The 27877-nt window shown below is 43.9% G+C and overlaps 1 protein-coding gene across 1 annotated transcript; it reads right to left on the reverse strand.

Annotated features, from left to right (window-relative positions):
- Positions 1–1303: 1303 nt before the first annotated feature.
- On the reverse strand, positions 1304–23391 carry LOC131910743 (N-acetyllactosaminide beta-1,6-N-acetylglucosaminyl-transferase-like). Its single transcript, XM_059262633.1, has 2 exons — positions 22160–23391; positions 1304–1410 (listed from the first exon to the last, which is right to left on the reverse strand). Exons 1-2 carry the CDS (start codon positions 23076–23078, stop codon positions 1304–1306), a joined length of 1026 nt encoding a protein of 341 aa, XP_059118616.1. The 5' UTR covers positions 23079–23391.
- Between the last annotated feature and the right edge of the window lie 4486 nt (positions 23392–27877).

The following is a 27877-nucleotide window of genomic DNA, read 5'->3' on the forward strand; positions in this document are numbered from 1 at the left end:
GTAGCTTGTTATTAATAAATTTTGACATTGTGAAAAGACACAGACGTGTCTTCCTTGATTTATGGCACAACATACCCACATCTCAACTGTAGCACTCTAATTGTCACCCACCCCCCACCCCAAACCAAGTCAGTTGAGGAAACAGCTCAGTCAGTAAAATGCTTACCGTGCAAGCAAGAGGACATGTGTTCAATCCTCATAATCCATGTGAAAAGAAAAAAAAAAAAAAGCCATGTTGGAACATAATTGTAATCCCAGGTTAGGGAGGCAGAGATGAGTGGATCCCTGGGCTGGGGATCCCTGGCTAGCCAGCCTAAGCTAATTGGTGAGCTTCAGGTCAATGAGAGCCACTGCCCACTGGATGAATGAGGCCAGAGGTTGTCTTTTGCTATACACACACACACCATGCACAAACACACATACCATACACACAAACACACATAAACACACACACACATCACACAGACACACAGACACACACACACACACACACACACACACACACACACACACATGCACGCACAAACCAGGCAACAGAAATCAAGGGAAGAGATACTTTTAGTTAAGTCTAAAAAACACACACTCCCTATTTTACAAAAGGGAATTATAGGGCACTGGGTGGAAGTTTCCCGTACTTGGCAGAATTCCTTGTCCATGGACTTGTCCTCTGACCTCCGAGACCAACAGACCTGCAGGGTGCTGGCTTGCTCTCTCTTTTCCTTAAAAAAATCAGCTTCGCCGGGCGGTGGTGGCGCACGCCTTTAATCCCAGCACTCGGGAGGCAGAGCCAGGCGGATCTCTGTGAGTTCAAGGCCAGCCTGGTCTCCAAAGTGAGTTCCAGGAAAGGCACAAAGCTACACAGAGAAACCCTGTCTCGAAAAATCAAAAAACCAAAAAAAAAAAAAAAAAAAAAAAAAAAAATCAGCTTCATGCTCCACCTCCTGTGTCCCTGTAACCGCACTGATTTTAAAAATATTTATTGCCGGGCGGTGGTGGCGCACGCCTTTAATCCCAGCATTCGGGAGGCAGAGGCAGGTGGATCTTTGTGAGTTCGAGGCCAGCTTGGTCTACAGAGCAAGATCCAGGAAAGGTACAAAGCTACACAGAGAAATCCTGTCTCGGGGAAAAAAATATTTACTAATATGCTTCCTTGTGGGTATACTGCCACAGCATGGGTGTGGAAGTCAGAGGACAATTTTCATAATCTCATGGGCTGGGGTTGCAAAATAAAAAGGGGAAAAGGAGAAAGCCAGTTAAGTACCAGCCTTCATTTGTCTCGACTTTGGACATGTCACCAGCCCTCTCAGACTCCTGCCGCTACACCTTCACTGCCGTGAAGGACTGACTGTTCCTCCTCAAACTGTGAGCTAAAACCAATCTGTCTTTCCTTAAGTTGTTCTCGTCGTGATCCTGTTGCAAAAGCAGGAAAAACAGTTAACACACCATTCTTTTCTCTTTCTGCAGATAACAGTCCACGATGTCAAAGCCATCTCCCTTGGCACAGAGAATGCTCAGCTCCTACCCTCGTGTATCCGGTTACACTGTTTCTCATCCTCCTGCATCTGCTCCCCCCATCACTTCCATTAAATGTGTTTGTTTTTAACTTCATGAAGAGTATGTCTGGGACCTCCCTCTGGATGAAAGGTATACTGACATATTATAATAAAATTCATTGCCATTTTAGCAAAAGTTACATCGTTTCACTGAATAACTTTCATGTGGCCCTTTCAGTCCCTACCCTGCTTCTAGTCACCGTATGAGAGGGCTGATCTATAGAAAGAATGTCAGTGAGCTCTGGCTCTAGATGGGTACAACAGTGAGGAGGCAAAAGGAAGTTAAGCCTCAGTTTCCCCATCAGAGAAGAAGGAGATCTTGAGTGCCCCACAGTGCTAGAGAGGAGCTTGGTCACATGATTCCCTGTTGTCACACCCATTCTGCTTGTCAGTAGAGCCCAGCTCAGTCTATCCATCCTTCCTTCCTCTTTCTCCACTGGCTCTTCCTTCCCTCCCTCCCTCCATCCCTCCCCCCTCCCCTCCTCACTGACTCTTCCCTCCCTCTCCCTCTCTCCCCACTCTCTTCTCCTCACCTCTTCTTTTCTTTTAGAGGTTTCTTTTCTATTTGAGTCAGCCAGTTACTACATAGCCCAGACTGGCCTGAAACTCTCAGGGATCTACTTGTCTCAGCCTCAGAGTGTTGGGATTACAGAGGTGGTTTTAGCTCTGCTCTTCCTGGTCACATTAGTGTAGCTATAATCTTGGACTGAAGTCCCAAATACCCTGTTCTCCAAGAGTTCTGTCCACAAAGAATTTTCTCTTTCTATTATTTATTTATTTATTTATTTATTTATTTATTTATTTTATTATTTTTTAAAAAGATTCTCAGGTAGCTCTGGCTGGCCTTAAACACACTATGTAGCCAAGAATTACTTGCAACTTCAGATCTGCCTGCCTCTACTTCCCTAGGGTTTGGGATTACAGATTATTTGTTATCTTATTTAGTTTATGTAGAAGCATTTGAGCCCAGTGCCTTGTACATGCCAGGCAAACACTCTCCCAACTGAGCCACATCCAGCCCCACAGTACATTTTTCTAACCATTCTTACCTCAAGACTAGAAGGAACAAACCTAGCTGGGTGGTAGTGGCGGACACTTTTAGTCCCAGCACTCGGGAGGTGGAGACAGGCAGATCTCTGTGAGTTTGAGACCAGCCTGGTCTACAGTGTGAGTTTGAGTTCCAGGATGCCAGGGCTACCGAGAAATTCTGTCTAGGAGTGTGTGTGTGTGTGTGTGTGGGGGGGTGTCATTACATTTTTCTAGGCTGGGTGGTGGTTGTACGTGTCTTTAATTGTAGCACTCAGAAGGAAGAGGCAGGTGAATCTCTGAGTTCCAGGCCAACCTGGTCTACAGAGTTAGTTCCAGGACAGCCAGGGCTACACAGAGAAACTTTGTCTTGAGAAAAAAAAAAAAAAGCAAAATTCCATTATTACTAATTTCAGGTATTACAATATTCCTTATAATTTCCTTCTGCACTGGCCACATGTGAATCCTGCCTTTTATATGTGGTTCTGGGACAGCATGAGCAACGGGGATTTGCTGAAAGGACTCAGCCAGGTGAAGGGGCTCCCACCAGCTAAGTCTTGAGTAATTTGAGCAGCAAAGTAAGTAGAAATAGTAATGTATTGTAACCTACCGACTGAACAAGGAATCCAAATCCCTAGGAATCCAAATAAACACATGGGGGTATAGGATACCTCTATCTTATAGCTGAATGCCAGCTAATAAACAGAGAATGAACAGTTAAAGGAAAAACAGGATTTAGCAACTGTTAAGGCAATGATTGAGTGATTCAAAACCCATCTGTAAGAGAATGAAACAGGACTGTGTTTGGGTGGGAGCTCCACCTCAACCCCTGGCACCCTGGCATCCACATACCCAAAGAGCCTGGAATGTTCTGGTGGAAGATCCACCTCAACTCCCCTCCCTATCTCTTTCCCCAAATCTGCCCCTTCAAACCCTGCCAAACATGGCTCCTCCCCCAGAGAGGCTCAAGACCACCCCCACCGCTGCATTCCAGAGAACAGACTTGTGGTTTTCTGGGTCTCTCATCCCTGTCCCCTCTCTGGGGGCCCAGAGAATCAGCCGGGAACACTTTACCCATTAAACCAGGGCTTTTTCTAATTCATTCTGATTTGGTTTGATTTGGATTGCTGCATCGGCGGAGAGGCTTATCGGGGTGCAAAAACTTATCAGACTGAACATTTGTCAAACAAGGAATCTAAAAAGTCTAGAATTATCTGTCTACGAAATACTATCTCATAACCAATGCAAAATACTATCATTTCACTTTACAGAGGAAAAACTTGGCAGGCACGGTCTTAACCAAATGAGAAAAAGTAACCTCATCACCATGGAGACAAATAAACATGGCAGGCCTGTGCAACATTATTTCTTTAGGATTGCTGCCCAAAAGATAAACTGAATCTAGTGATGTGGATTTTCCAACCTGAATTCTTCAAAGATGATAAGGTCACCAAAGACAGGAATTGTCCCAGGTGTCAGTCAAGTGCACAGCTGAAGACTCTTGATCAGAACACAGATATGTGTAGTCCATTACTGCCATGGTTCACAACCAGTGGTTCTGGAGTTGAGTTTGTGGATTAAATGTAAAGAATATCTACTGATGATGCAGGAGAAGCCTTTATTAGGACACACTTGGAAATGTTCATGTAATTGGAGAATGACAGAGGGAGAGGGGGGAGAGGGGAGAGAGAGAGAGAGAGAGAACCATAATGAGGCAATGTGGCTAATTATTATGGGTGGCACATAGGAAAACTCTGTATAATTCTTTTAAGTATAACAATTTTGAATAATAAAAGTTGAAAATATTAAAATCTTTATATGTTTTCTGGCCATTCAAATAATAGTATCTTCATTGAATACTTTGCCTGAGCTATAGGAACTTCTGAATGACCATGCATGGTTGGGGGGGGGCTTTTTAGATTAAGCAATGCCACCCTTGCTTTGGACTCAGCTTCCTTATCTGCAAATAGAAGATAACAATAGCCACCTCTTTGGGGTTACTTTTCTTGTTACCGTGACCAACTGTCTTGATAAGAAGCACTGGAAGGTACTGGAGAGGTGGTTCAGAGGTCAAGAGCACTTGCTGCCTAGACAGTTACTGATCTGTTGCTGTGAAGAGACACCATGGCCCAGGCAACTTCCGAAAGAAAGCATTTAACTGGGGGCTTGCCTACAGTTGCAGAGGGCAAGTCCATGATCATCATGGCAGGGAGCATGGCAGCAGGCAGGCATGGTGCTGGAGCAGCAGCTGAGAGTTCACCTCTGATCTACAAGTTGCAGGCAGAGACTGGGCCTGGTATGGGCTTTTTAAACCTCAAAGCCCACTCTGAGTGATAACCTCCTCCAACAAGGCCTCACCTCCTAATCCTTCCCAAACAGTTCCACTCTCTGGGGACCGAGCATTCAAACATAGGAGCCTGTAGAAGCCATTCTCATTCACACCACCAGAGCACTCTTATGGAGGACCCTAGCTCTGTTTCCAGGATACGCATGGTGGCTTGAAACCATCCGAAACTTTGGGGACCCAAAGCCCTCTTCTGACCTCTGTGGTTACCATATCCATGCAGGCAAAACACTCATATACATAAAATAAGTAATGTTTAAAAACAAAAAAAGCATCCAGGTTGTGCACACCTTTAATCTCAGCGCTTGGAAGGCAGAGGCATGTGGATCTCTGAGTTTGAGGCCAGCCTGGTCTAGAGTTCCAGGGTTACACAGAGAAACCTTGTTTCAAAATAAACAAACAAAACAAAACAAAATCCAAAAAGCAGTAATGTAAGAGCTGAGTGCACACCTCTAATCCCGGCATTTGGGAAGAAGAGGCAGGCCAGTTTGTGAGTTCAAAGTCAGCCTGTCTACAAAGGGAGTTCTAGGCCAGTCATGACTAAACAGTGAGACCCTGCCTCAAAAAAAATTATAACAGCAATATACAGCAGAAAGGGTTTATTTTGGCTTACAGTTTGAAGCAATTACAATCCACTATGAAGGGGAAGATGTGAAGGTGATTCCATGGTGGCAAGAATGTGCAGCTAGGACTCCTCATATCTTGATGGGACAGGTGTTCCAAATGCCCTGGGCTTTGCCTATGCTACTGGTGTGAGTAGGTGGCCAGGCTGTAAACCATTGCCTGCACATCAGCATGCATGGAGGAGACTGACTCAGCAGTGATGTCTGAAGTACAGCAAAGAGTGAGGTACCTTCCTGTGTACCCTGCGTCTTGTTGACAGTGACCTATAATTGAAGTTCATTGTTGACACTGACCTACAATTGAAGTTCGTATTATTCCTAACTTTGCCTTTTCCTTGATTTCATTCCTTCCTTTAGAAAAAGAGATTTATTGTGTTACTTATGTGCATGTGTGTATGTTGTCTGTGTGCATATGTATGTATGTGCTCATGAAGACTCCAAGGGAGCCTCAGACCTGAAGCTAGAGATACAGCTGTTGTGAGGTACCAGATTGTGGGTACTGGGAACTGAACTTGGGTCCTCTGAACACTCTTAACAGCTGAGCCATCTCTCCAGCTTCTTCCCCTCTGTCTCAATCCCCCTTTCATTGCTCTGGAAACCGGAGGAAACTTACACCCACGCCTGGCTTTTGCACAGTTGAATAGAGACATTAGAGTCTCACTGAGCAGGACTGAGCCCCATCAAAGTCTCAGGAACACCAAAGAGCTTTGCATGGCTCTGTATTTGAATGGAAAATTATATGAGGGTGACTGACTTATCCTCCATAAAAATTGTTATTATTTCTTCACCAAGGGTGAAAGGACGTTAGAATTTTTTTTCCTCTTTGTGTGTAGCCCTGGCTGTCCTGGTATTTCCTCTGTAGACCAGACTGGCCTCAAACTCAAAGATACCTACCTCTATCTCCTCAGTGCTTAGTTTAAAGGCATGTGCCCCCACCACCTAGTGGCCTCAGAAAGAAGTTAGGATTGTAACCATTCTGGCCATAGAAAGGGCTTAGAATTGTAACCTTTCTGGCCCCAGAAGGAAGTTAGTATTATAACCATTGTAGGAAGTTGATTTTATTCCTGACTGGAAACTAGGAAAGTAAAGCAAATGTATGTGGAATGCTGTCAGACACTGTCTCAAGTTTGACAAACTAAATAACGTAAGAATTGTCAAAGCAGCAAGAACCCATAAGAAAGCATAGCTGGGTATTGTGGCACACGTCTGTTATCCAAGCATATAGGAGACAGTGGCAGGAACATCAGAAGATTAAGGCCACCCTTAACTACATCGTGAGTTTGAGGCCAGCTTGGGCTACATGAGAGCCTGTCTCAAACAAAACAAAACAAAACAAATATTAATACACAGAAAAGAGAAGACTGTAGTCACACTGTGAGATGAAAAAAAACCAAATAGCAAAAGCCACCAGTGCTCCCTAGAATACTAGGACAGGTTCGAGAGCTCTAGGCTAGAGATCTGGGAGAGAACAGACAGACTGGAGACAGGCCCTTATGAAAAGAGAGGAACAGGACTCTAGGTTCCTATAAATCCACAGAAAGGTCTAATTACAGTAGCCACGTGCTCTGTTCGCACCAACGGGCCTGCTTTTTGTTTTTCTTTAATTTATTTTTAATTGCCTGGTTAGGCAGAAACTTGAATTCACCCATTACTATACTGTGTTGGACACTTAATCTCTTCCTTTCTTCTGCTTCCTCCCTTTCCAAGTTGTCCAGGTTACCCTTGGGTTCTGTCTTTCTGCTTCTGTCTATAACATAGCTGGGATGGCAGATGTGTGCCACCACATCCAGTATGACAATTTCACTTCTTCATGGATCTCATTTTGAACAGAAATGCAGTCATTTGACACAGAAGAATGACTAACTTGGGATCTGGGGACCCCAAGCTTGACAGTAGATCCCTCATCTTCTATGTGCAAGGTCCTGGGTTCCACTGCAAAATTTTGAGAACATTAAACATAATGTTACAATATGGATCAGTGATTCCACTCTTGTTATCTCCTAAGGAGACATAAAAGCATGTGTCCCCCAAAGTTGTCCACTAATGTCCATATCAGCGTCATTCCTCAGAGACAAAAACAGGAACAGCCCAAGTGTCTGTCAGCAAACTAAGGGGTGCTCAAAGCCCTGCACCCCTGCAGCCCTGTATCCTTACATCTCTGCACCCCTGCACCCTTGCAGACCCGAACTCCTGCAAGAAACAACCCTACAAAGCAGATGAGGAGCAAGATACAGATTTAAACTCCAACAGTGATGAACTTGAAACCACGCTTGAGTGGAATTGCTCCCACATTGAGAAGGAGCCTCAACTGTGTGCTTCCATTTACACACAACTTCCAGAAGCATCTGCAGAGAGGTCCAGAACTAGAGCTCCACAAGTACCCGGAGACAATTGCACTATTAGGGTCATCTTGGAAAATATTGTCTACAAACACATTTTTCTCTTCTCTTGCAGAAAGTTTATCTAATTTTTTTCCAGTTCTGGCTAAAGTTTTTAAACAGTCCATAGGAAGGAGTCCTATCCTACCATGCTCTCACCCTACAGGCTTCTTCAAAGGGCACACCTTTACCACCTCTGTAACACCATTCAGAAAACAATCTTGGGAGTGTGGGTGATCTGCAGGGGTGAGGGTTGGGGGGGGGTGTTTCTCAGTCATCAGACTGCTCAGTATAAACAACCCTCTTCATGAGTCTGAAGATTGAAGTTGTGTGTGTTTTGTTCCTGTCTATAAAGGGCGGGGAGAATTCATGGAATTTGCCTAAGTGATTTTGGCCCTGCCAGGCTTTGGTTTAAAATATCCAGAAAATGTAGTCGAAGTGGGTTGTTTGGCTCTGACTTGAAATCTTGATTAACTGCTGTTCCCAGATAGAACTCTATGCCAGCTTTACCCTTAGTTTTTCTTCGCTTAGAAAAAAGCCAATTATTATCATCATTGATTATTAGAATCATTATGTTTTGTGCTGGGGACTGAGCACACAGGAGCTGCTCTGGAGATCCATCCTCTCTCTACTGCCACCTCTGCACTCTCCCCCACTGAGGTAGCACAGCCTTGTTCCCTCTGCCCCTCCCCCTGGCACTCTTTACCGTCAACTACCCTCCCCCCAGGACTGTGGTTTAGGACTTCCCTCCCCGCAGGACTGTGGGTTAGGACTTCGTTAGATACTGGAATTTTCTGTCTTTGTGAGTTCCCTTATGTTGCAAGAGAATCACCATGAATTCAAAGCTAGCCTGGTTTGCCTGGTGAGTTTAACGATAGCCAGGGTTACATAGTGTGACTCTCCCTGGAAATAAATTAATGCCCCCTCCAGAGGAAACCTAGCCAGATATGGTGGTTCATGCCTATAAGCCCACCCACTGACAGGATGAAGTTAGATAAAATATAGAATGTGGTTGCAGTCATTCAATCCACTTCCTCACATCTGGTATTGGCAGAGGACACAGGAACATGCTATAGAAGGAACTGAGATCCACTCCATGCAATGGAGGTATCATAAGGGAAGCATGTAGGGGCTGGTTCTGGGGGAGGACAAAGTAATGGAGAGATGACATTTCAGCTGAATCTCAAGGGCAGCTGAGTGGAAGGAACAACAAGGTCAAGAACATTCCATAACCAAGGGAGAGAAGGTACAAGGGTATGCAGAACATTTGTCTTGATAGCAATAACCTAATGTGACCTAAGCTCTTAGGACAAACTTTTAAACCAGCCCCAGAGTGCTACTTCCTGGAGAAAAGAGAGACCATACAGACACAGGTGACATGGAGAAAACAATACACCTGAGAAACCCCTGTGGCCACATCCCCTGTTCTACTCACAAACTCGACCTGATGCCTTCAAAAACCAAACACTCGGAGGCTTTGATTTCTTTTGTTTTTCTTAATCTTATAATGAAAAGTTTTAGAATAGTAATATGGAACCCTCTAGAGTCAACAGTAAGAAATTCTTGTTTGCCGGGCAGTGGTGGCACACCTTTAAGGTGGATCTCTGTGAGTTCAAAGCCAGCCTGGTCTACAGAGTGAGTTCCAGGACAGGCTCCAAAGCTACACAGAGAAATCCTGTCTAAAGAAAAAAGAAAAGAAACCCATGTTTGCTCCTCTCTCTCTTTTAGCATCAAATGAGTGCCTACAATGTGCCAGGTTTAGTTTGTGTACTCTAACCCTTCTACCAGACTTAAAGAGATATTTCATCCTCAGAATCTAAAAGAGGAATTAGGCTCTGAGAAATTAGGTATTTTGCCTAAAGACTGTTAGTGGTAGACCCAGGCTTTAAGCCAGGATGATTGGCTGCTAACTCCCATTGCTGTGGGTTGGTGTTGTAGCTCAAAGGCAGAGCAGTTGCCTACACTGTATGAGGATCAGGTGCCACCCTCAGCACCACAATAGTGATGATGATGATAATGATGATGATGATGATGATGGTGGTGATGATGATGATGGTGATGATGGTGTTGATGATGATGGTGTTGATGGTGGTGGTGATGGTGATGATGGTGATGGTGGTGATGGTGGTGATGGTGATGATGATGATGATGATGATGATGGTGATAGTATCCCACCAATGAGTACCATCTGATTGTGCAGAGTAAGCAGATGTGTAGATTGTCTGTGAAACCCACTCAATAGTCCTCATGAATCTAAAATGCATCTCAGTTGACATCAGTGGCTCTGGTCCCATTGTCCTCAACTCTCAGTTTCTTCACTCTATTCTTTTAAACTTAAAAAAAGTTTTTAAATTCATTTATTTGGTATGTGTATATGTGTGGGCACTGGAAGTGAACTTGGTGGCAAGTGCCTTTACCTACTGAGCCATATCGTTGGGTCTTCCAATCTACTTTTAACTTCCTCATAATAGAATTAAGATAAGTCACTGCAGAAAGAAATGCTTGGCTGAAATAAATAAATAAATAAATAAATAAATAAATAAATAAATAAATAAATAAATAGTGGCTAGAGGAACAATGCAATATGAAAATTGGATTGTGGGCTGGAGAGATGGCTCAGAGGTTAAGAGCACTGGCTCCTCTTCCAGAGGTCCTGAGTTCAATTCCCAGCAACCACATGGTGGCTCACAACCATCTGTAATGAGATCTAGTGCCCTCTTCTGGCCTGCAGTCATACATGCAGACAGAACACTGTATACATAATAAATAAATAAATCCTTGAAAAAAATGGATTGTGTCTTTGGTTGATCCTTTGAGATCCTAAAAAACGATAAAGGGGCAACACAATATTTTAAAAAATATTTTTATTATTATTTATTTGCATGCACATGTATGTATGTCTGTATATGTGCATCTAACTGAGGTTAGGGCCATCCCCTAGAGTTGGAGTTACAAGCAGTTGCAAGCTGCTTGATGTGGATGATGAGAATTGAACTCGGGTCCCCTGCAAGAACAATATATGTTCTTAACCACCGAGTCATCTTTCCAGCCCCGGGGCAATATAATCTTTATTATTCAAACTGTTTCCTTTTCTTTGTGCATTCACATGGGTGAGAGTACACAAGGGTGTGTGTGTGTGTGTGTGTGTGTGTGTGTGTGTGTGTGTGTGTGCGCCTGTGAGGGCAAGAGGACAGTCTTGGGTGTCATTCCTCAGATGCTGTCTGCTTGTTTCTTTTGGAGTCAGAGTGCTTCCGCCACTTAAATCTCAGCTCCTGGCACCTGGGCTCAAGGAACACACCAGTCTCAACTGATTACAACATAGACAGTACTAAAAATGAAAATGCAATAAGCCTGCCATGTCCAGGGTCTGGGAGAGATGCTTGCTACAGGATGCTACAGGGCTGGTTCAGAGTCTGGCTCCAAGGACAACAGAACATGAGAACAGATAGAGTCTGTTTTCTGGGTTCAACGTCTCCAATTTCTTCCTTCTCTATTCCTTCCCCTTCAGGCACTGTACTAGTTCGGAACTGAAACATCTTTGCAAAAGCTGTGTGTTTCAGGCTTCTCCGCTAAGGCAGTGGTGTTGTAGGTGGGGCCTTTGGGAAGAGATCAGGGAGGTGGAGTCTTTGGGAAGAGATTGGATCATGAGGGCTCTGACCTGATCAACACTTTCACAGCTTAATGGGAGACTGGAAGATGGTAGAAATGTCAGGAGGTGGAATGTAACACGAATCTTAAAAGGTCTTATTAATAGAAAATCTGGAGCCAGATATTGAGGTGAAAGCTGAAAGATCACAGAAGCAGATCAAGCCAGCCATAAGTTCTTACCTTTACGAAATCTTCAGTCTCAAGAGAGTGAATTCCTGTTTCTTCACACCTTATATACCTTTCTGTGTCCTACCATACTGCTTTCTGGGATTAAAGGGATGTGTCACTCTGCCTGATTCTGTTTCTCTCATGTAGCCCAGTGTGACCTTGAACTCACAGAGATCCAGACGGATCTCTGCCTCTCGAGTGATAGGATTAAAGGTGTGTGCCACCACTGCCTGACCTCTATGTCTAAGTTAGTGGCTGGCTCTGTCCTCTGATCCCCAGGCAAGCTTTATTGGGGTGCACAATATATCACCACAGTGGGACATCGCTGGAGAAACATCTCCAGAGGGTATGTTTTATCCCTGACCCATTCTCTCCTGTACTTTGCTTCCCTGTAACCTCGAGTCAAACAGCTCTGCTACACTATGAACCTCTGGCCATGATGCTCTGCCTTATCCTGGACCTGAAAACAACAGAGCCATTGGCTAAAACCTCTGAAACTGCAAGCAAAATTAAATCTTGACTATTTTACATAGATGCTCCCGGAGAAATGTAAATCAAAACTTGTGGGAGCCCACAAAGGTTTCTTAGTGAGATCTGAGCTTGCTTTACACAGCAGGGCTGCATTAGGGGATGGCTTGACCACGTGCATGGTCACCAGGTGCCTGGGATTGTCTGCACTTAGCTGTGCTGGAAGGAGGTCCTGTGCTCTACTCCTTGGCATTCCTTTAAAAGCCCTTTAGTAGAGACAGAAGGGGCTGGTGGGTTTTGACCCAGGCCCTCCTGAGGCTGTCCTATATTTCTAACTGTCTCTTTCTATATATATTTCTTTCTACATATTTCTAGTTTCTCCCTGCTCAAGAGTACCCTGGGAGAAAAAGAGGGAGCTGGTCTCCCTCAAAAACTACATGGCTATTTCACCTGACCCTAGTCAGAATGACTATCATCAAGAAGCCAGATGCTGGTAAAGATGTGGGGGGAGAAGAACCCTTGCTCTCTGCTGGATAGAATGCGAGATGGTGTAGCCTCTATAAAAATCAGCATGGGCCTGGTGGTGGAGGCGGTGCATGCCTTTAATCTCAGCACTTAGGAGACAGAAACAGGCAGATCTGTGAGTTCAAGGCCAGCCTGGTCTACAGAGCAAATTCTAGGACAGTCAGGACTGTCAAATAGAGAAAACTTGTCTTGGAAAAATAAACAAACAAACAAAAATCAGCATGGAAGTTCCTCAAAGAACTAAAAATATTATCATGTGATCAAACTACCTTACTTTTGTGAATATACGAAAGGAATCTAGGTCAGCATATACCAGAGATGTACACATATCTGTTTATTGCTGTGTAATTCACAAAGACATACAAAACCAGCCTAGATGTCTATCAACAGATGAATGACTGATAATGTGCTATTATACACAATGGAGTTTTATTTAGCTTTAAAGAAGAATAAAATTGTGTTATTTGTAGACAAATGGATGGAACTAGAGATTATTATGCCAAGTGATGTCACAGTCTGAAAGACAAGTATTACATATTTTCTCTTATGTGGGGAATGAATATATATATGTATATATACATACACATATATACATATACATGTATATGTATCTCACATATGTAAGGCATGAAGGTATAAGGGGACTCTTCAGGGAGGGAGAGGGATTGATGGTGTGCTGGGTTAGTTCTTGTCAACTGGACACAAACTCAAGTCACTTTGATGTCTCTATCAGATTGACCCAAAGACAAGTCTATGGGGCATTTTCTTTTTCTTTTTCTTTTCTTTTTTTGGTTTTTTTCGAGACAGGGTTTCTCTGTATAGCTTTGCACCTTTCCTGGAACTCATTCTGTAGCCCAGGCAGGGGCATTTTCTTGATTGATAATTAATACTTGATGTGGGAGGGTCCAGCCCAGGATGGGCAGTGCTGTCCCTGGGCAGGCAGTCATGGATTAAATGAGAAAGCTGGCTGACAAGCCGTGGAGAGTACCCAGTGGGCAGTGTTCCTCTTGGTTCTCTGCTTTGGTTCCTGCCTTCAGTTTCCTGCCTTGATGATGGATTGAAGTCTGTAAGCCAAATAAAGCCATTTCCTTCCCCAGGTTGGTTCTGGTCAGTGTTTGTACCACAGCAACAGAAGGCAAAGGAGGACAGATGGGAAGGCAGAGGATAGAACAAGAATGGGTAATTGGGTAAACGAGCGAAGTACAAGAAGTTCATGTGCGAAGGCGACATTGGGACAATCATTGTTTCTGTACAATCATTGTTTAAAAATCTGTTTGGGCTGTGTGGTGATACATGCTTTTGATCCCAGCACTCGGGAGGCTGGGGCAGGTGGATACCTGTGAGTTCAGGCCAGCCTGGTATACATAGCTCTCAATCAGCCAGGGTTGCACAGTGAGACCCTGTCCCAAAATCAAACAACAACAAAACAATAAAAATCAAGATCTTCATTTGTCACAGCAACAGAAAGCTGACTAACACGGGGACCTTGGCATTCTTTTTTTCTTTTTCCTTGTGCCTCTAACAAAGACTAGTCTTCAAAGCTCTTCTCTTATTTACTCATAGTTTAACACCAATTTGAAATAAGCTCTGGTTCAAAATACTATTTTGTAGCAAATGAAGTAGAAACCATTGGTCAGTTTTGATGATGTTAATGCTAAGGGACATATGACCAATGAAACTAACCCATCATGAAACCTGATCAGAAGTGGACCCGTTCGGCTCAGATGATCAGTAGCCCAGGGGAAAACAGCTGGTGAAAATCACTCATGATGATGTACTAAAAGTTACATCATCTCATGCACTGGATTAGAGAGGAGTGGATAGGAGTTAGTTGGATGGGAGAAAGGCAAGGAAGACATGAGAGCAGGATGTTAGAACTGAGGAAAACACAATCCCACAGCTGGCTGTCTCTCCCAGAAGTTGGGGTCTCTGAGAGCAGCCCCTCACTGGCTTTCGAGGTCCCTTTTGTGACGAAGGGCTAGGGTTGATAGAAAATAGCTGTAGAGATAATTGGCTGTTACCGACTGGACAGAAGAGTGGGGGACTCAGGGCTCAAGGCTGCCTATCGGGTAGATAAGTGCAAGAACACGTCATGTGGAAAGGGACTCATCAAGATGCCTGGGAAGACACATTTTCATAAGGCAAAAGGGCAGTCATATCTCACAGGTTCAGTTTAGCAAGTCAAAGGGGTGGCCATACACCATGGGGTCACAAGTTCAGTCGAGGTTGAAAAACACGATTTGCAGGGTACATTCGGCTTAGGACACAGAAACTTATTCTTGTAGGGAAACTTAGTAACAATGTATAACAATGTGACTCTTGTTTTGTTTCCAGGGACTTCTGCTTCACAATGGTTACCGAAGTTGATTAGGTAACGCCCGGAAGCCTGATATGAACTCCCTGTCTGCTAACCAGGTCTCTCAGTCTACCTGAGGAGACACAAGAAGTTCTCAAAGGCTGTATGCGCAGGTAGCCATGTTTTTGCTTCCTCCTTTTAAACCACAGGACAGTGCCATGTGGGTTATAGTAGATGCTCCACTTGGGACGGAGGTTTAGGCAGCTGTATGTAAGGAGGTTACTGTCAATCTCACTGCATTTCTGCTACAGGATCGAAAGCAGGTCCCCTGGGAATGTGCAAATGACGCTCCGAGATGGCTGAGTATGGAATCAGACATAGACCAGAGGCAAGTGAAGAAAGTCGGAGTCACAGCTTAGTACACCTCACAGCAAGTGGGAACTCTGGAATCCAAAGAAAACAGGGAAAGGCAAACAAGCAGGGATAGTCAAGCCGATCATCCCTTCACGGCAGGGAGGACTGGCGTGTGGACAATAGGAGCCATCCGTGACAGACCTCACCCACTGGCCACATGGAGAAGGGCTATTTTTGATTAACACACTTACTTATGTTACTAACACACTGCTGACATTACTTATATCAACGTCACCAGTGTCCTTTTGTTTGTTTTAGTGTGGTTCCTATGAACTTAGAAAGTAGACATGTGGTCAGCATTACATTTTCTTGGGCAATGTTGTTCTGGTTTTCCATGAAAGTAAGAGTCTAGAATCTGTTATCCTAGATTCTTCTTCCAAAATTGGGGTTGGTTCCTGTGAGATGAAGTGCTATTAACAAAAAACCTGGAGCCAGATATTGAGGTTAAAACCAAGAGATCAGAAAAGCAGAAAGAAGCCAGCCACATTCTCACCACTTGGAGATCCTCAGCCAAAGAGACCTACTTCCTGTCTACCCACACCTATATGCTTTTCTGTTCTGCCAACTCATTTCCTCTCTCTGCCCAGCTACATCACTTTCTATTCCTGCCCAGCTCTGTCACTTCCTGTCTGTCTGTACAGACCTCCAGACCTTTATGGTGAGTGCTGGGATTAAAGGTGTGTACCACCATGCCTGGCTCTGTTCCCAGTATGGCCTTGAACTCACAGAGATCCAGACAGATCCCTGCCTCCCGAGTGATAGGATTAAAGGCGTGTGCTACCATTGCCTGACTTCTATGTTTACTATAGTGGTTGGCTTTTTCCTCTGATCCTCAGATAAACTTCATTGAGGTACACAGATAAAATATCACCACAGGTTCCATTTTTCTTTCATTAGGGAATCTTAATTTATTCTAATCTTAATAAAAAAAATTGTGTGTTTCTATGCACACGTTTGTGGTGTGTGCACTTGTGTGAGACCAGAAGTCAATGTTGTCTTCTCCAATTGCCAGCTGAAGCTTATTTTTTTGAGACAGGGTCTCTCCTTGAATCTTGAGTTCCTGCTTTGGCTAGGCTAACTAACCAGCCAGCAAGCCCCAAGGACCCTATCTCTACTCCCTAGCAATGAGATGATGGATGTGAACAGCCATGCCTAGCATTTTTATGTGGCTGGCAGGGACCAAGCTGAGGTCCTCATGCTTGCATGGTAAGCACTTTACAAGCTGAGCCATACCCTACCCCAAATTTTTATTTTTGAACTCGAGTTTCATATAGGCCTTGAACTTGCTGTATAGCTAAGGCTGGCCTTGAACTCCTGATCTTCTAGCCTCCACCTCCCAAGACAACAGATCTTTTAATTAAGGTTCGTCAAGCATTTTTCAAATTGAATATTCTTTTTGTCAATCCTGGTCCAAGAGTGTCGAATCTTTTGACATCACTGTGGGAGCCCAAATTACTCAGGGTCAGAGAATCTGAGCTTGCTTTACCCAGCAGGGCTGCATAAGGAGATGATTTGGCCATGGACATGTTTACCAGGTATTTGGAAGAGTCTACACTTGGCTGTATGGTGTGCTTTGATCTTGCAAGGAAGAGGTCTTTTGTATAGAAAGCCCTTTTGAATAAATGCCTAGGGTGGCGGGGTATTGATCCAGGGTCCTCCCAAAGCTATCTTGTATCTCTGTCTTTCTATCTTTCTATCTAATATTTCTCATTCTTCCTCTCTCCTCCACCCAAGAATCCTTCCAAAAGACTCCCACACATCATGGCATGACCTTGTCATCTACAAATGTGTTGGGCCACACTCATAGCTATTCCAGGACACTGCATTTGTACTCACTTGCCTTGGTCCTTTCTAGTTGTGAGATCTTTTCCTCTGTCCCTTTGCCATCATTGAGAATCTTCATTATAAATCTCCAATCACTGTGACCAACATAATAATTTATCCTCTTGCCCAAAGCTCCACACATCACTAGAAGAACTCTTGCCACAAAAATGCCATTGTTTTACACATTGGCAGAAAAACAGCTGAACAAGACAAACACTTACGTCTCTAGTTCACTTCCACCATCAGTCCCAGGCCGATATACAGGCCTGTCTTAAGTAGGAAAAGAGTCAGCAGGACCAGACACTGTTCTGCAGCAAGGAGGGAACCTCCACCCAGTTAACCCAGCAGCTATTCAGAGCTCCATGCATCAGAACCTTTGGTTTCTCTTGCTTTACTGATAGCACTGCCCTCCAGGGTACAAACAGAAGTCCAGGTCCAATGCATGAATCATGCAGAGACACAGGGTGTTGCCGATACTTTCTGTTCAATAAACAGGTAACAGTTGTGAACTCTTGGGTCGGGATGGGAAGAGACTCTGGGCTATACATGTGTCCAACATAGGAGGTTCCTCCACAACACTCACCAACCTCTGTCTCCCTGGCTTTGCTCAGTGTCTGTCACACAGCTGCCCACTGTGTTCCCAGAACCTCAGCTTCCGCCATCTCCTGTCTACTGACCCCAGACTCTTGTTCTGTCTTTAGTGACAAAGTTTTTCATGAAGACACTTCAAGTCTTTTTCAGGTCGAATATCTTTTTGTTTATCTTGGTCCTTTCTAAGAAAAACAGAAGTGGGGTGTTTGGTGTTTTAGCCCTTAGCTGCTCTCCTGGGAACAATGCTGTAGAGTCTGGTGGCAGGCCTGAGTCCGTGTCACAGTGTAAGCAGCACGGGAGGAAGAAGTGGGGATTTCACCTTTCCTGTTTTGGTCACTGCTAGTAGGGAGGGCTGGGCACAAGGGTACATCTCTATAGTCTCAGTACTGAGGACATTGAGGCAGGAAGACTGCTTAGAGTTTGAGGCTAGCCTGAACCAAAAATAAATAAATAAATAAATAAGAGACCAAACTTTAATAGCTGGGCAGTGGTGGCACACACTTTTAATCCTAGCACTCAGGAGGAAAAGCCAGGCAGATCTCTGTGAGTTCGAGGCCAGCCTGGTCTACAGAGTAAGTTCCAGGACAGGCTCCAAAGCTACACAGACAAACCCTGTCTCAAAAGAGAGAGAGAGAGGGAGGGAGGAGAGAGAGAGAGAGAGAGAGAGAGAGAGAGAGAGAGAGAGAGAGAGAGAGAAGAAAAAAGAAAAAAAGAGTTTGAGGCTAGCCTGCACTACATGCAAAACCCTGTTTCAACAAACTACAGAGAGGGAGGGAGAGAAGAAGAAAGTGTGGGAGGGGGTATACTTAGGGATTCCCACCTGTTTTTGAGGCCTGCTTCTTTTAACCCAGTACATCACCCTCTTCCTGTTCTGAGAAAATCAGACTTTGAACACTTCCTATATCTAGGAAGCTTTGTGTGCAAAGACCTAAAACAAGTCTTCTCAATGGTTCATACCCCAGCCGTAGAGCTCTGCTCACCCCTTCCAAGCCCAGAGCGGCAGCCTTCAGCAGCTTTCTTAAGCTCCATGTGATGGCAACATTCGTAGTATGTGTTGCATTTCCAAACTAACGAAACTCTAATCAGACAGAACTTTGATGGCAGCTACATTTTTTCCCCCTTGAGACAGCTTCTCACTATGTAGCCCTGGCTGCCCTGTAACTTACTACGTAGACCAGGTTGGCCTCACAGCAATCCAACTCCTGAGCACGGGAATTAAAGGTGTGCCCTGCCAAGTCCAGCTCTAGTTGCTTCTCATGAACTGTGTCTCAACTACTATTCAGAGTCGAATTAAAATAGAACTGACTGAATTCACTGTAAACAACATGAGATTACTCAACTCATTTGGAACTTCTGTCAAGGAAGGTAGAACTAATTCAGGAGCAACTGATACACACTAGAAAATCAGTTGTAGTTAGATGGTGGTGGTTGTGCACGTCTTTAATCCCAGCACTCATGAGGCAGAGGCTGGTGGATCTCTGAGTTTGAGGCCAGCCTAAGGTGAGTTCCAGTATAGCCCGGGCTACACAGAGAAACCCTGTCTTGAAAAACAAAAAAATAAAAAAAGGAACAAAAAGATCAGCTTTGAAAGATGAAGTTTAGGAGACTGCAGCTTATCACTGTGTCTTTGCTACTGAGAGATGAGTGTGTGGTCTAACAGATTTGAAATGTCTTTGTGTCAACTGAGAAGGTACTGGTCTAGAACTCCTTGGGGTTGTTTATGTTTCTAATATAATTCCAGGAAGGAACATGCTCATAAAAAAAAAGAAAGGAAGGAAGGAAGGGAGGGAGGAAGGAAAAGAAAAGAAAAGAAGAGAAATAAAAGAATAAAAGGTTGTATCATTCTCCCACTTTTTTTTTTTTTTTTGAGACAGGGTTTCTCTGTGCAGTTTTGGAGCCTTTCCTGGAACTCACACTGTAGACCAGGCTGGCCTCGAACTCACAGAGATCCGCCTGGCTCTGCCTCCCAGAGTGCTGGGATTACAGGGGTGTACCACCGACGCTCTGGCTTCCCACTTTGTTTTTTAAGTTTTGGTTTTTGGAGACAGGCACTCATGTAGACTAGGCTGGCCTGGAACTCTTGGTGTCGCTCAGAATGGCCTTGAATTTTTGATCCTTCCGTCTCCAAATGCTAGGATTATGGACATGGTGATCAATCTACTTCCCATTTAAAAGGATCGGAATTTAGCCATCAAATTGTATTTATATTATTTAATCTTAATTTTATTCCCTTTTCCAATAAATATTTTGTTTTTACCTTAATTATATGTATGTGTATATATATATATATCTGTGTGTGGGTGTCTGCATGTGAGTAAAGTGTCCTTGGGTACCAGAAGAGGGCATCAGATCCTCAGGAGCTGCAGCTACCAGTAGATGTGAGCTGCCCAACGTTGGGATCTGAACTTGAGTTCTCTGCAAGAGTAGTACAAGCTCTTAATTATTGAGCCCTCTCTCCAACACTATAGTGCCTCTCTCTCTCTCTTCCTCCTTCTCTCTTTACTGAGGGAATCTCAATGTAGTTCTAGATGGCCAGCCACTCATTATGTAAACCAACCTGTCCTTGAATTCAGAGAGCTCAGCCTGCCTTTGTTTCCCAAATGCTGGAATTAATGATGTGTGCCACCTCTCCCTGCCTCATAATGGTGTTACTTTAAAATAGGAATTAGTTTTAATTTTTTTCCCTTTTGAGTAGTTAGCATTTGCTCAGCCTCTTGCCTTGTGTAAAAACCCACATCTAGGATGGTTCTATGGTCCCAGAGTGGGAGAGATCAGCAAAACCAAGCCACACGATAAAGTTTTTATCTTGACTCTGATAATCCATTTTTCCATCATCTATAAAACAGGCTTGAGTCATAGCTCCCAGTCTGTGAGGAGAACTCCTGTAAAAAAATTTTTTGTTTACATTAACAGCAATGTGATATATATATAGAGAGATAGATAGATAGATAGATAGATATAGATAGATAGATAGATAGATAGATAGATATAGATATAGATATAGATATAGATATAGATATAGGAATAGGAATCAGTCTATTATTTTAAGCTGTGTTACTTTTGTTTATGTTGCGCTTGTTTAACTCTATGAAGCTGTGTTACTGTGCCTGTCTAAAACACCTGATGGTCTAATAAAGAACTGAACGGCCAATGGCAAGGCAGGAGAAAGGATAGGTGGGGCTGGCAGGCAGAGGGAATATATAGAAGGAGAAATTTGGGAGAAGAATTGATCTAGAAGAAGAAGGAGCCAGAGAAGGAAGAGGACTCCAGGAGCCAACCACCCAGCTACACAGCAAACCACAGAGTAAGAGTAAGATTTACAGAAGTAAGAGAATGGGAAAAGCCCAGAGCAGAAGGTAGATAGGATAACTTGCTAAGGAAAGATGGTAAGAAACAAGCCAAGCTAAGGCCGGGCATTTAAAACTAAGAATAAGCCTCTGGGAGTGATTTATTTGGGAGCTGGGTGGCAGGCCCCCAAAAAAGTAAAAACCCCCAACAACAAAAGGGAGAGTTCAGTTGTTTATAACTACATGGATGAGTCAGGAAAATATTATACAACCTGAACAAAGCCAGACACCGACAGACAAAATACTATGATTTCACAGACATGTGGACCCTAAAATGATAAGCAAGCAAGGTATGCTAAGGAGCTTGTCACTCAGCCCATACTGCTTTCTCATAGCAAAACACATTGTACTTATCAATGTATAACATCACGATTTGCCAATGAAACTAGTAATTAAAAAAACAACGACAAATAAATATTCCACACTCAAAAAACTAACATTTGAAACTGCCAAGAAGTTTGTTATTTTCAATCACTTTTTACTGCCAGGCATGGTGGTGCATGCATTTGATCCTAGCACTCAGGACCAGAGGCTGGCAGATCTCTGAGTTCAAGGCCAGCCAGCCTGTTCTACAGAGTGAGTTCCAGGATAGCCAGAGCTGCACAAAGAAACCCTGTCTCAAAACTCCCCACCTCAAAAAACAAACAAACAAAACCCTGTTTTTGTTTTTTGTTTATTTGTCTTTACCATCTTTTGAGAAGCTTGTTTAGCATTGATCATGTTATATATATTAATGAAAATGAAGACAGGTACAGTGGCTCATCACTGTAATCACCCATATACTCCGGAAGTCACAGCAGCTCAGGAGTTCCAGGCCAGCTTGAGCTGGACACAGTGAAACCAAGTCTCTTAAAAATAATAATAATAATAATAACAATAATAATAATGATGGTGATAATAATAACACCATTGATAGGAAGATGAGAGTGGGAGAGAGAAACAGAATATACATACCGGGAATCCTATTGAGTGTCACCCAGAAATGCTCATCAGGACTGTAGGTGTCCTTGGACCAGGAGATTAAGTCCAATGAACGCTGGTCTTTGAGGACAAAGTTAGCAAACTCACGGGTGAGGGCCACATAGGCAGTGCCGAAGTAAATGGTCATATTGTGAGGAGGGGGAGCTTTTAATCTTGCTGTATTGTGCACGTAGGGATTTCTATGATTTAACAGTTCCTGGTGGACGTACTTGGTCCTTCCGATTGCGTGAGCGGGAGGCAGCACCCCTGGGGTGAGATTCTTCCCAATAAACCCTTTCAGATACTGAACTATTTCCTTGTTGGTTTTCAGGGGAAAGTCCTGCCCGCAGGTGTTGAGAACATACTTCCATGGGACCTCGGAGGCCACCAGATCTTTCATGCAGTTCAGGTCAGCCTGGAGCCGGGAGAAACCACCATAGACCACAGGTTCCATCTTAGAGGCCAGGAAGGCATTGGGGAAACAGCTTAGTAGCTGCTGGACAGCATCTTTGAAGGTCTCCGGTGCCTTCCTATCCACATGCACACAGTAGATGTTCTGGGGCATGTAAATCGCCCTGAAGAGTCTCTCAAAAGTGTCAAAATCTTTGTGGATGGTCAGTGTGAAAGCCAAAGGGAAGCCAGCTTCTTCTTCAGAGAGAGTTTCTGTTATGTAGTGATTTTGAACCCTGTACTTGGAACAGGTGAAGTTTTCCAGGGTTGTTTTCCTTCGGCTGTCTGCTGTGTAAAAACTCTCCCTACTGAATATCTGAAAACAGACTTCTGCTAAGACTGAAACATTGGCAATTGCCCTCGGGAAATGATTGTTCACCCACAATTTGCCGTTGTAAATAAATACAAACGTCAAGGCAGCAATAAGAGACAGACTAAAAAGACAGTAGTTCCAGGAGCCCATTTTCCAAAACCAGGAAACGAGCAAAATGTCTTTAGAGATGGGATTAGGAGCGAAGCTTCCTTTAACTTACATTTTCTCCAAGTCCGGACATCATCCCACCTGGATGCGGTTCTGATGAGCCTTGAGAAGCTTCTTGGTCCTTTCTCCTCTCCCTTCCCTCTTCCTAGCTTGCTTATATTTTCATTTTTAATTGACAGACTTCCGTAGCAGCTCCATTGCCCAGCCTCCAACCAACTTACAACCAATTACTACACAAAATTGCCCCACCCCAGGGAGGATCCTGGGGCCAGTGACCTTACCTGTCCCCACAGGAAAATCACTATCAGTGATCTTTGCTCGATGCATTGCTCTGAGACTCTGAGCCAAGCCTCTTCTCTCAGTAAAAGGCTGGTGGTAACTGCCTGCTCTCTGGGCTTCCTGTTAATCATTGCATTCAAATGACTGCGTTTGTTTGCTTAACCAGCTTGGCCCAGCTAAACGCTTGAGTTTGGAGCATGTGAACACTGCCTGGAGAGACTCTGTCAATTAAAAAAGAAAAAAAAATGTCATGCTTGACAATCAATTGCATAACCCGGTCATTTTTCACCCATACTCCACGCCCCTTTCCTCACTGGCTGGGCTTGCTCTAAAGGAAAGTGGATGACTGCCTGCGGAGCCAAATTCTTTCCTGAGCTTAATTTTCTGTGCTGCTAGGGAAGGTCCTTAAAAAGGCATACTAACTCCTCCTCAGACCTCACCATCTGACTCACACGAAGCAACTGGGACATTCTGAATAAAGGCTAATTGTTCAAAACAAACAAACAAACCAACACCAAAGAACCAACAGTTTCCCATCACCCCCAAATTCCCTGGAAGCTAAAGTGATTGAATGTCAAATTTGTTCTGTGTTCCCCCACACAGGTTACAGGTGGAGTGCTCTGATGTCCAGAGAAGAGAGGAGCCAAGTCAGTTTTAAATAGTACAGGCGTAGAGACTTTCCGATTCGGAAGCTTTGGTTATTTATTTACTGCCCAGGCTGACCTCTAATGACTGACCTCAACTGATTTTTCCCTCCTTGGACTCTTCAGTTTTACCGGGAAACTGAGGCTCCTTTTTGAGGTTCTTAGTCTCCTTCATAGAAGAATTTAGAAATGGACTCAGAGACCGGTGGGTGGTGGCACATGCTTTTAATCCCAGCACTTGGGATGCAGAGGCAGGTGGATGTCTGTGAGTTTGAGGTCAGCCTAGTTGACAAAGCAAGTAGTTCTAGGACAGCTAGGGTTACAAAGAGAAAACCTGTCTCAAAACAAAACAAAACAAAACAAAAACCAATAAAACAAAAGGAAAAGGCTCAGAAAGAAACACCAGGACTACTTCATTGTGTTTAAGAGAAGAACACAGTATAGGTTAGGTGAGAATCCCAGCAGCTGCCGGGAGGAGGGGACAGTGTGGGGGCATCTCACCTTTTAAGTCAAGCTTAGAGTGGACAGCAACAGAAAAGGAGAATGCATGCCCAAGAATGGATGTGGGCTAGGGAGCTGAGGAAAGACCCGAGGAAAGAACCCTGACAGGCAGCTTATGAGTTTAGAACCCGCTCCCTCTCTGGGTTACAGTCTGAGGGCTTTGTTTCTCCACAAGCTCTATTCCTAAGATGAAGCTGGGGTAAGAAAGGGCTTCCGGTCTCCCTCCTCAAACTGACTTCTTTCCCATGTTAATCTCGATGGAGCTGGGACTCCAAGTGTGTGTCACTATATCCAGTTCAGATTTGTAAACAGTTTAAAAGGTGTGTCTTGGTGTATAGTGAGTAAGAATGGTTTTTTATCACCATAGGTCAAACATAAGAATAAACTTCAGATAATGTGTAAAAGAATTCTTTACCAAATGAAGTTGAGACAGGAGAAGCAGAAGTGTACCATAATGAACAGGAAACACACACACACACACACACACACACACACACACACACACACACGGCAGAGGGGGGGGGAATCTCCTAACACTAATACTTCCAGAAAATGACATTGCTACTGTCTTTCCTTTGAAATCTCACTCCTCCAGTACCCATCCTCCTAGAGGCCGAGCCAAGTGGATTACATGTTAGAATCCACTGATGAGTTCTGTATCATTTGGTAGCCAATGGCATGTAGTGTGAAAGGATATCTCTAAGGACTTGCACTCATGTTGTTACGCCCAGATCGTCCCCAAAGAAGCCACCGGAGACTTAGGTACAGAATGCAAAATGCAAGGTTTATTCAGATGAAGTCAAAGTTTACAAGCCGCGGCAGGGGGCTCGTTCCAAATCTCTCACGCACAGCAGGGAGATTGGAAGGATCGTGCCCTTTCTTTGTGAGGCTAGTTCTTAAAGGCCCAGACCACATAATTCATCTCTCGCAGCCTGTCTCCCTTCTTTCTGATTCACGTCAGTAATTTTTCATGTTATCTTTATTTCTTGTTTGTTAAACAACCGTGTCTAGGAGTTTTACGAGCTGTCTCCGGGGTTCGAGAAGTTTGGGATGTTTTATGACCACTTAGCCTTTGCCAGATGGTCATATATTCTGACTCTGTGTTTTTCTAAGTTTCTGTAGCTGATAAAGCCACCTGGGAAAAAGGGGTCTAACTTCTTATCTACACTTAGGAATCCTGGTTTAGGCTCCTCTTTGTCTGTAGGGGACAGAGGAAGGGGGGTTATTGAGGTTTCACAATGTGTCCTCATCTGTCTGCTGCTCTCCACATCATTTGTACACAGCAATCAGATGGACACTGACTGAAAGCTTAAGCTTTCATTTCCCAGTTCCCTTGCTCACTTTAGTGAGAGATTCCAGACACGATGGTTTATAAGAGATAGATATTTGTGCCTGCAAATGTGTCTCATTAAACATCCCTGTTTTTCCAATGTATTTTAATTATAGAGCCAACATAACATTGTTGTTTTCATATTTCTATCTGAGCCCCTACTCACAGACATGCACATTTTGATTAAAAACTTAAGGAGAATTCCCAGTGTAGCTCATTGGTAGGCCACTTACTTAGCATGCTGCGAGTCATGGGCTCAATTCCCAACATTTAAAACAAAAAACAAAACACCACCAATGGCTGGAAAGATGGCTGAGTTGGTAAAGGGCTTGTTGCCAAACCTTGATGACTGGAGTTTAATCCCTGGAATCCACATGGTAGCTGGAGAAAACTGACTTCTGAACTATGTCCTCTCTTCTGTGTGTACTTGTGTGCTTGCACAGACACATACACAATAAACAAGTAAATGTAGTAGACTAAACTAAACTAAAAAATAAGGAAATGCCAAAACAAACAGAGAAATGCAGGTTTATATCTTGTTTAAACCAGAGATGTTAACACATGGCCCTTCATAGTGGTTCTTCTCACTGACTTCATAATTGCTCTTTTAGAGTACGAGGCCAGGGTCATTGATGGCTTGATTTCCCACAGCTGAAAGCAATGTCATCGTGACCATTCCCAGCTCTTTGTCGCATGCATCAAATAACCAGAAAGGAGCTGTGGGCAAATCCTTAGGACTGTGACAGTCTCTAGTTGCTCCAGGAACTGGTTGGACCTCCTGTGATGCAGCTGTAGATAGCCTTGTCTGCATGATTCCAATGCAAATAGCTCCTTCCTTAAGGACCTTTCAGGTGTCCATCCAGAATGCTTTGGAACACATCACTTCCTCAATACAGAAACAAATCTTTCCAAAGAAGAAAACAATGTCTCTAATTTGTACTTCATTTTTTGTGTCCCTCTAGGTAGACATCGCACACATCAAATGAACTTGACTGTGGGGCAGAGGAGATGGAGACATCAATGCCTAATTTTATGCTTGCCTGCAGTGGTGCGACCATTCTCACAGTCTTGTCTCCTAATTTATCTAGAAGATGGCAGCAACTTTGTTCTGGCTCTCACCTCAATTCTACCCCTTCGGATACTACAGGCGCCAAAGCGTCGGGAATCATCTGTCTGTTCCTTGACTTTGCAGCTCGCCCGGTTTGCCTATGAAGCCATAGATGTGGGAGTTGGTGCTTGGTTGCAGGAGCGCCCTGTGCCTCATCTGAAATGCCACTAGGGTCCTCCTAGAAATGTCTGTGATTATTTACAGTATTATTTTGGATAATACTAGTCATTTTAAGAGGAATGAGTATGCGCCAGTGAGATGGCTCAGCAGGAAAGGCTCTTGCCGACAAGCCTGACCACCTGAGTTCCATCTCTGGGACCCATGTGGTGGAAGGAGAGAAGACTTCCACAGATTGTTCTTTGACTTCCATATGTACACAGAGGTACATATACATACATGCACACACACCCATAAATAATAAAAAAAAATGAAGATGATTACATTTTCTTTAGGTTTATTTTTACTTTATGTGTATAAATGTTTCACCCACATTTTTGCATGTGTGGCATATGTGTGTCTGGAGCTTGAGAAGGCCAGAAGAAGTTGTTTGTTAGATTCCCAGAAACTGGAGTTACAGACAGTTGTGCACTGTCCCGTGGGTGCTGGCAACCAAACCCAAGTCCTCTGTGAGCACAGCATAGCCTCCTGAGCCATCTCTGCAGCCCCATCATATCTGGAGCCAGTTTGTTGCCCCAGAGGTAGCCATTTTTCTAGATCCTGAGTTCTATGTGAAAAGATTTTGCACCCTGATAAGCCTCTCTGCTGATGCAGCAATCCAAATCAAACCAAATCAGACCGAATTAGAAAAAGCCCCAGTTTAATGGGTAAAGCATTCTGGGTGATTCTCCAGCCCCCAAGAGAGGAGACAGGGATGAGAGACCAGAAAACCATGCATCTGTTTTCTGGGATGCAGCTTAAA

Source organism: Peromyscus eremicus, chromosome 5 (assembly GCF_949786415.1).
Source record: "Peromyscus eremicus chromosome 5, PerEre_H2_v1, whole genome shotgun sequence".
Lineage (NCBI taxonomy): Eukaryota > Metazoa > Chordata > Mammalia > Rodentia > Cricetidae > Peromyscus > Peromyscus eremicus.

Bases quoted from the DNA above. Each gene is read 5' to 3' on its own strand.
- LOC131910743 (XM_059262633.1), bottom strand. From the start codon at position 23,078: ATGGGCTCCTGGAACTACTGTCTTTTTAGTCTGTCTCTTATTGCTGCC. The intron at 1,411-22,159 runs GTATGTATATTC...CTTTTGCAACAG, and splicing joins GACACTCAATAGGATTCCCG to GATCACGACGAGAACAACTT.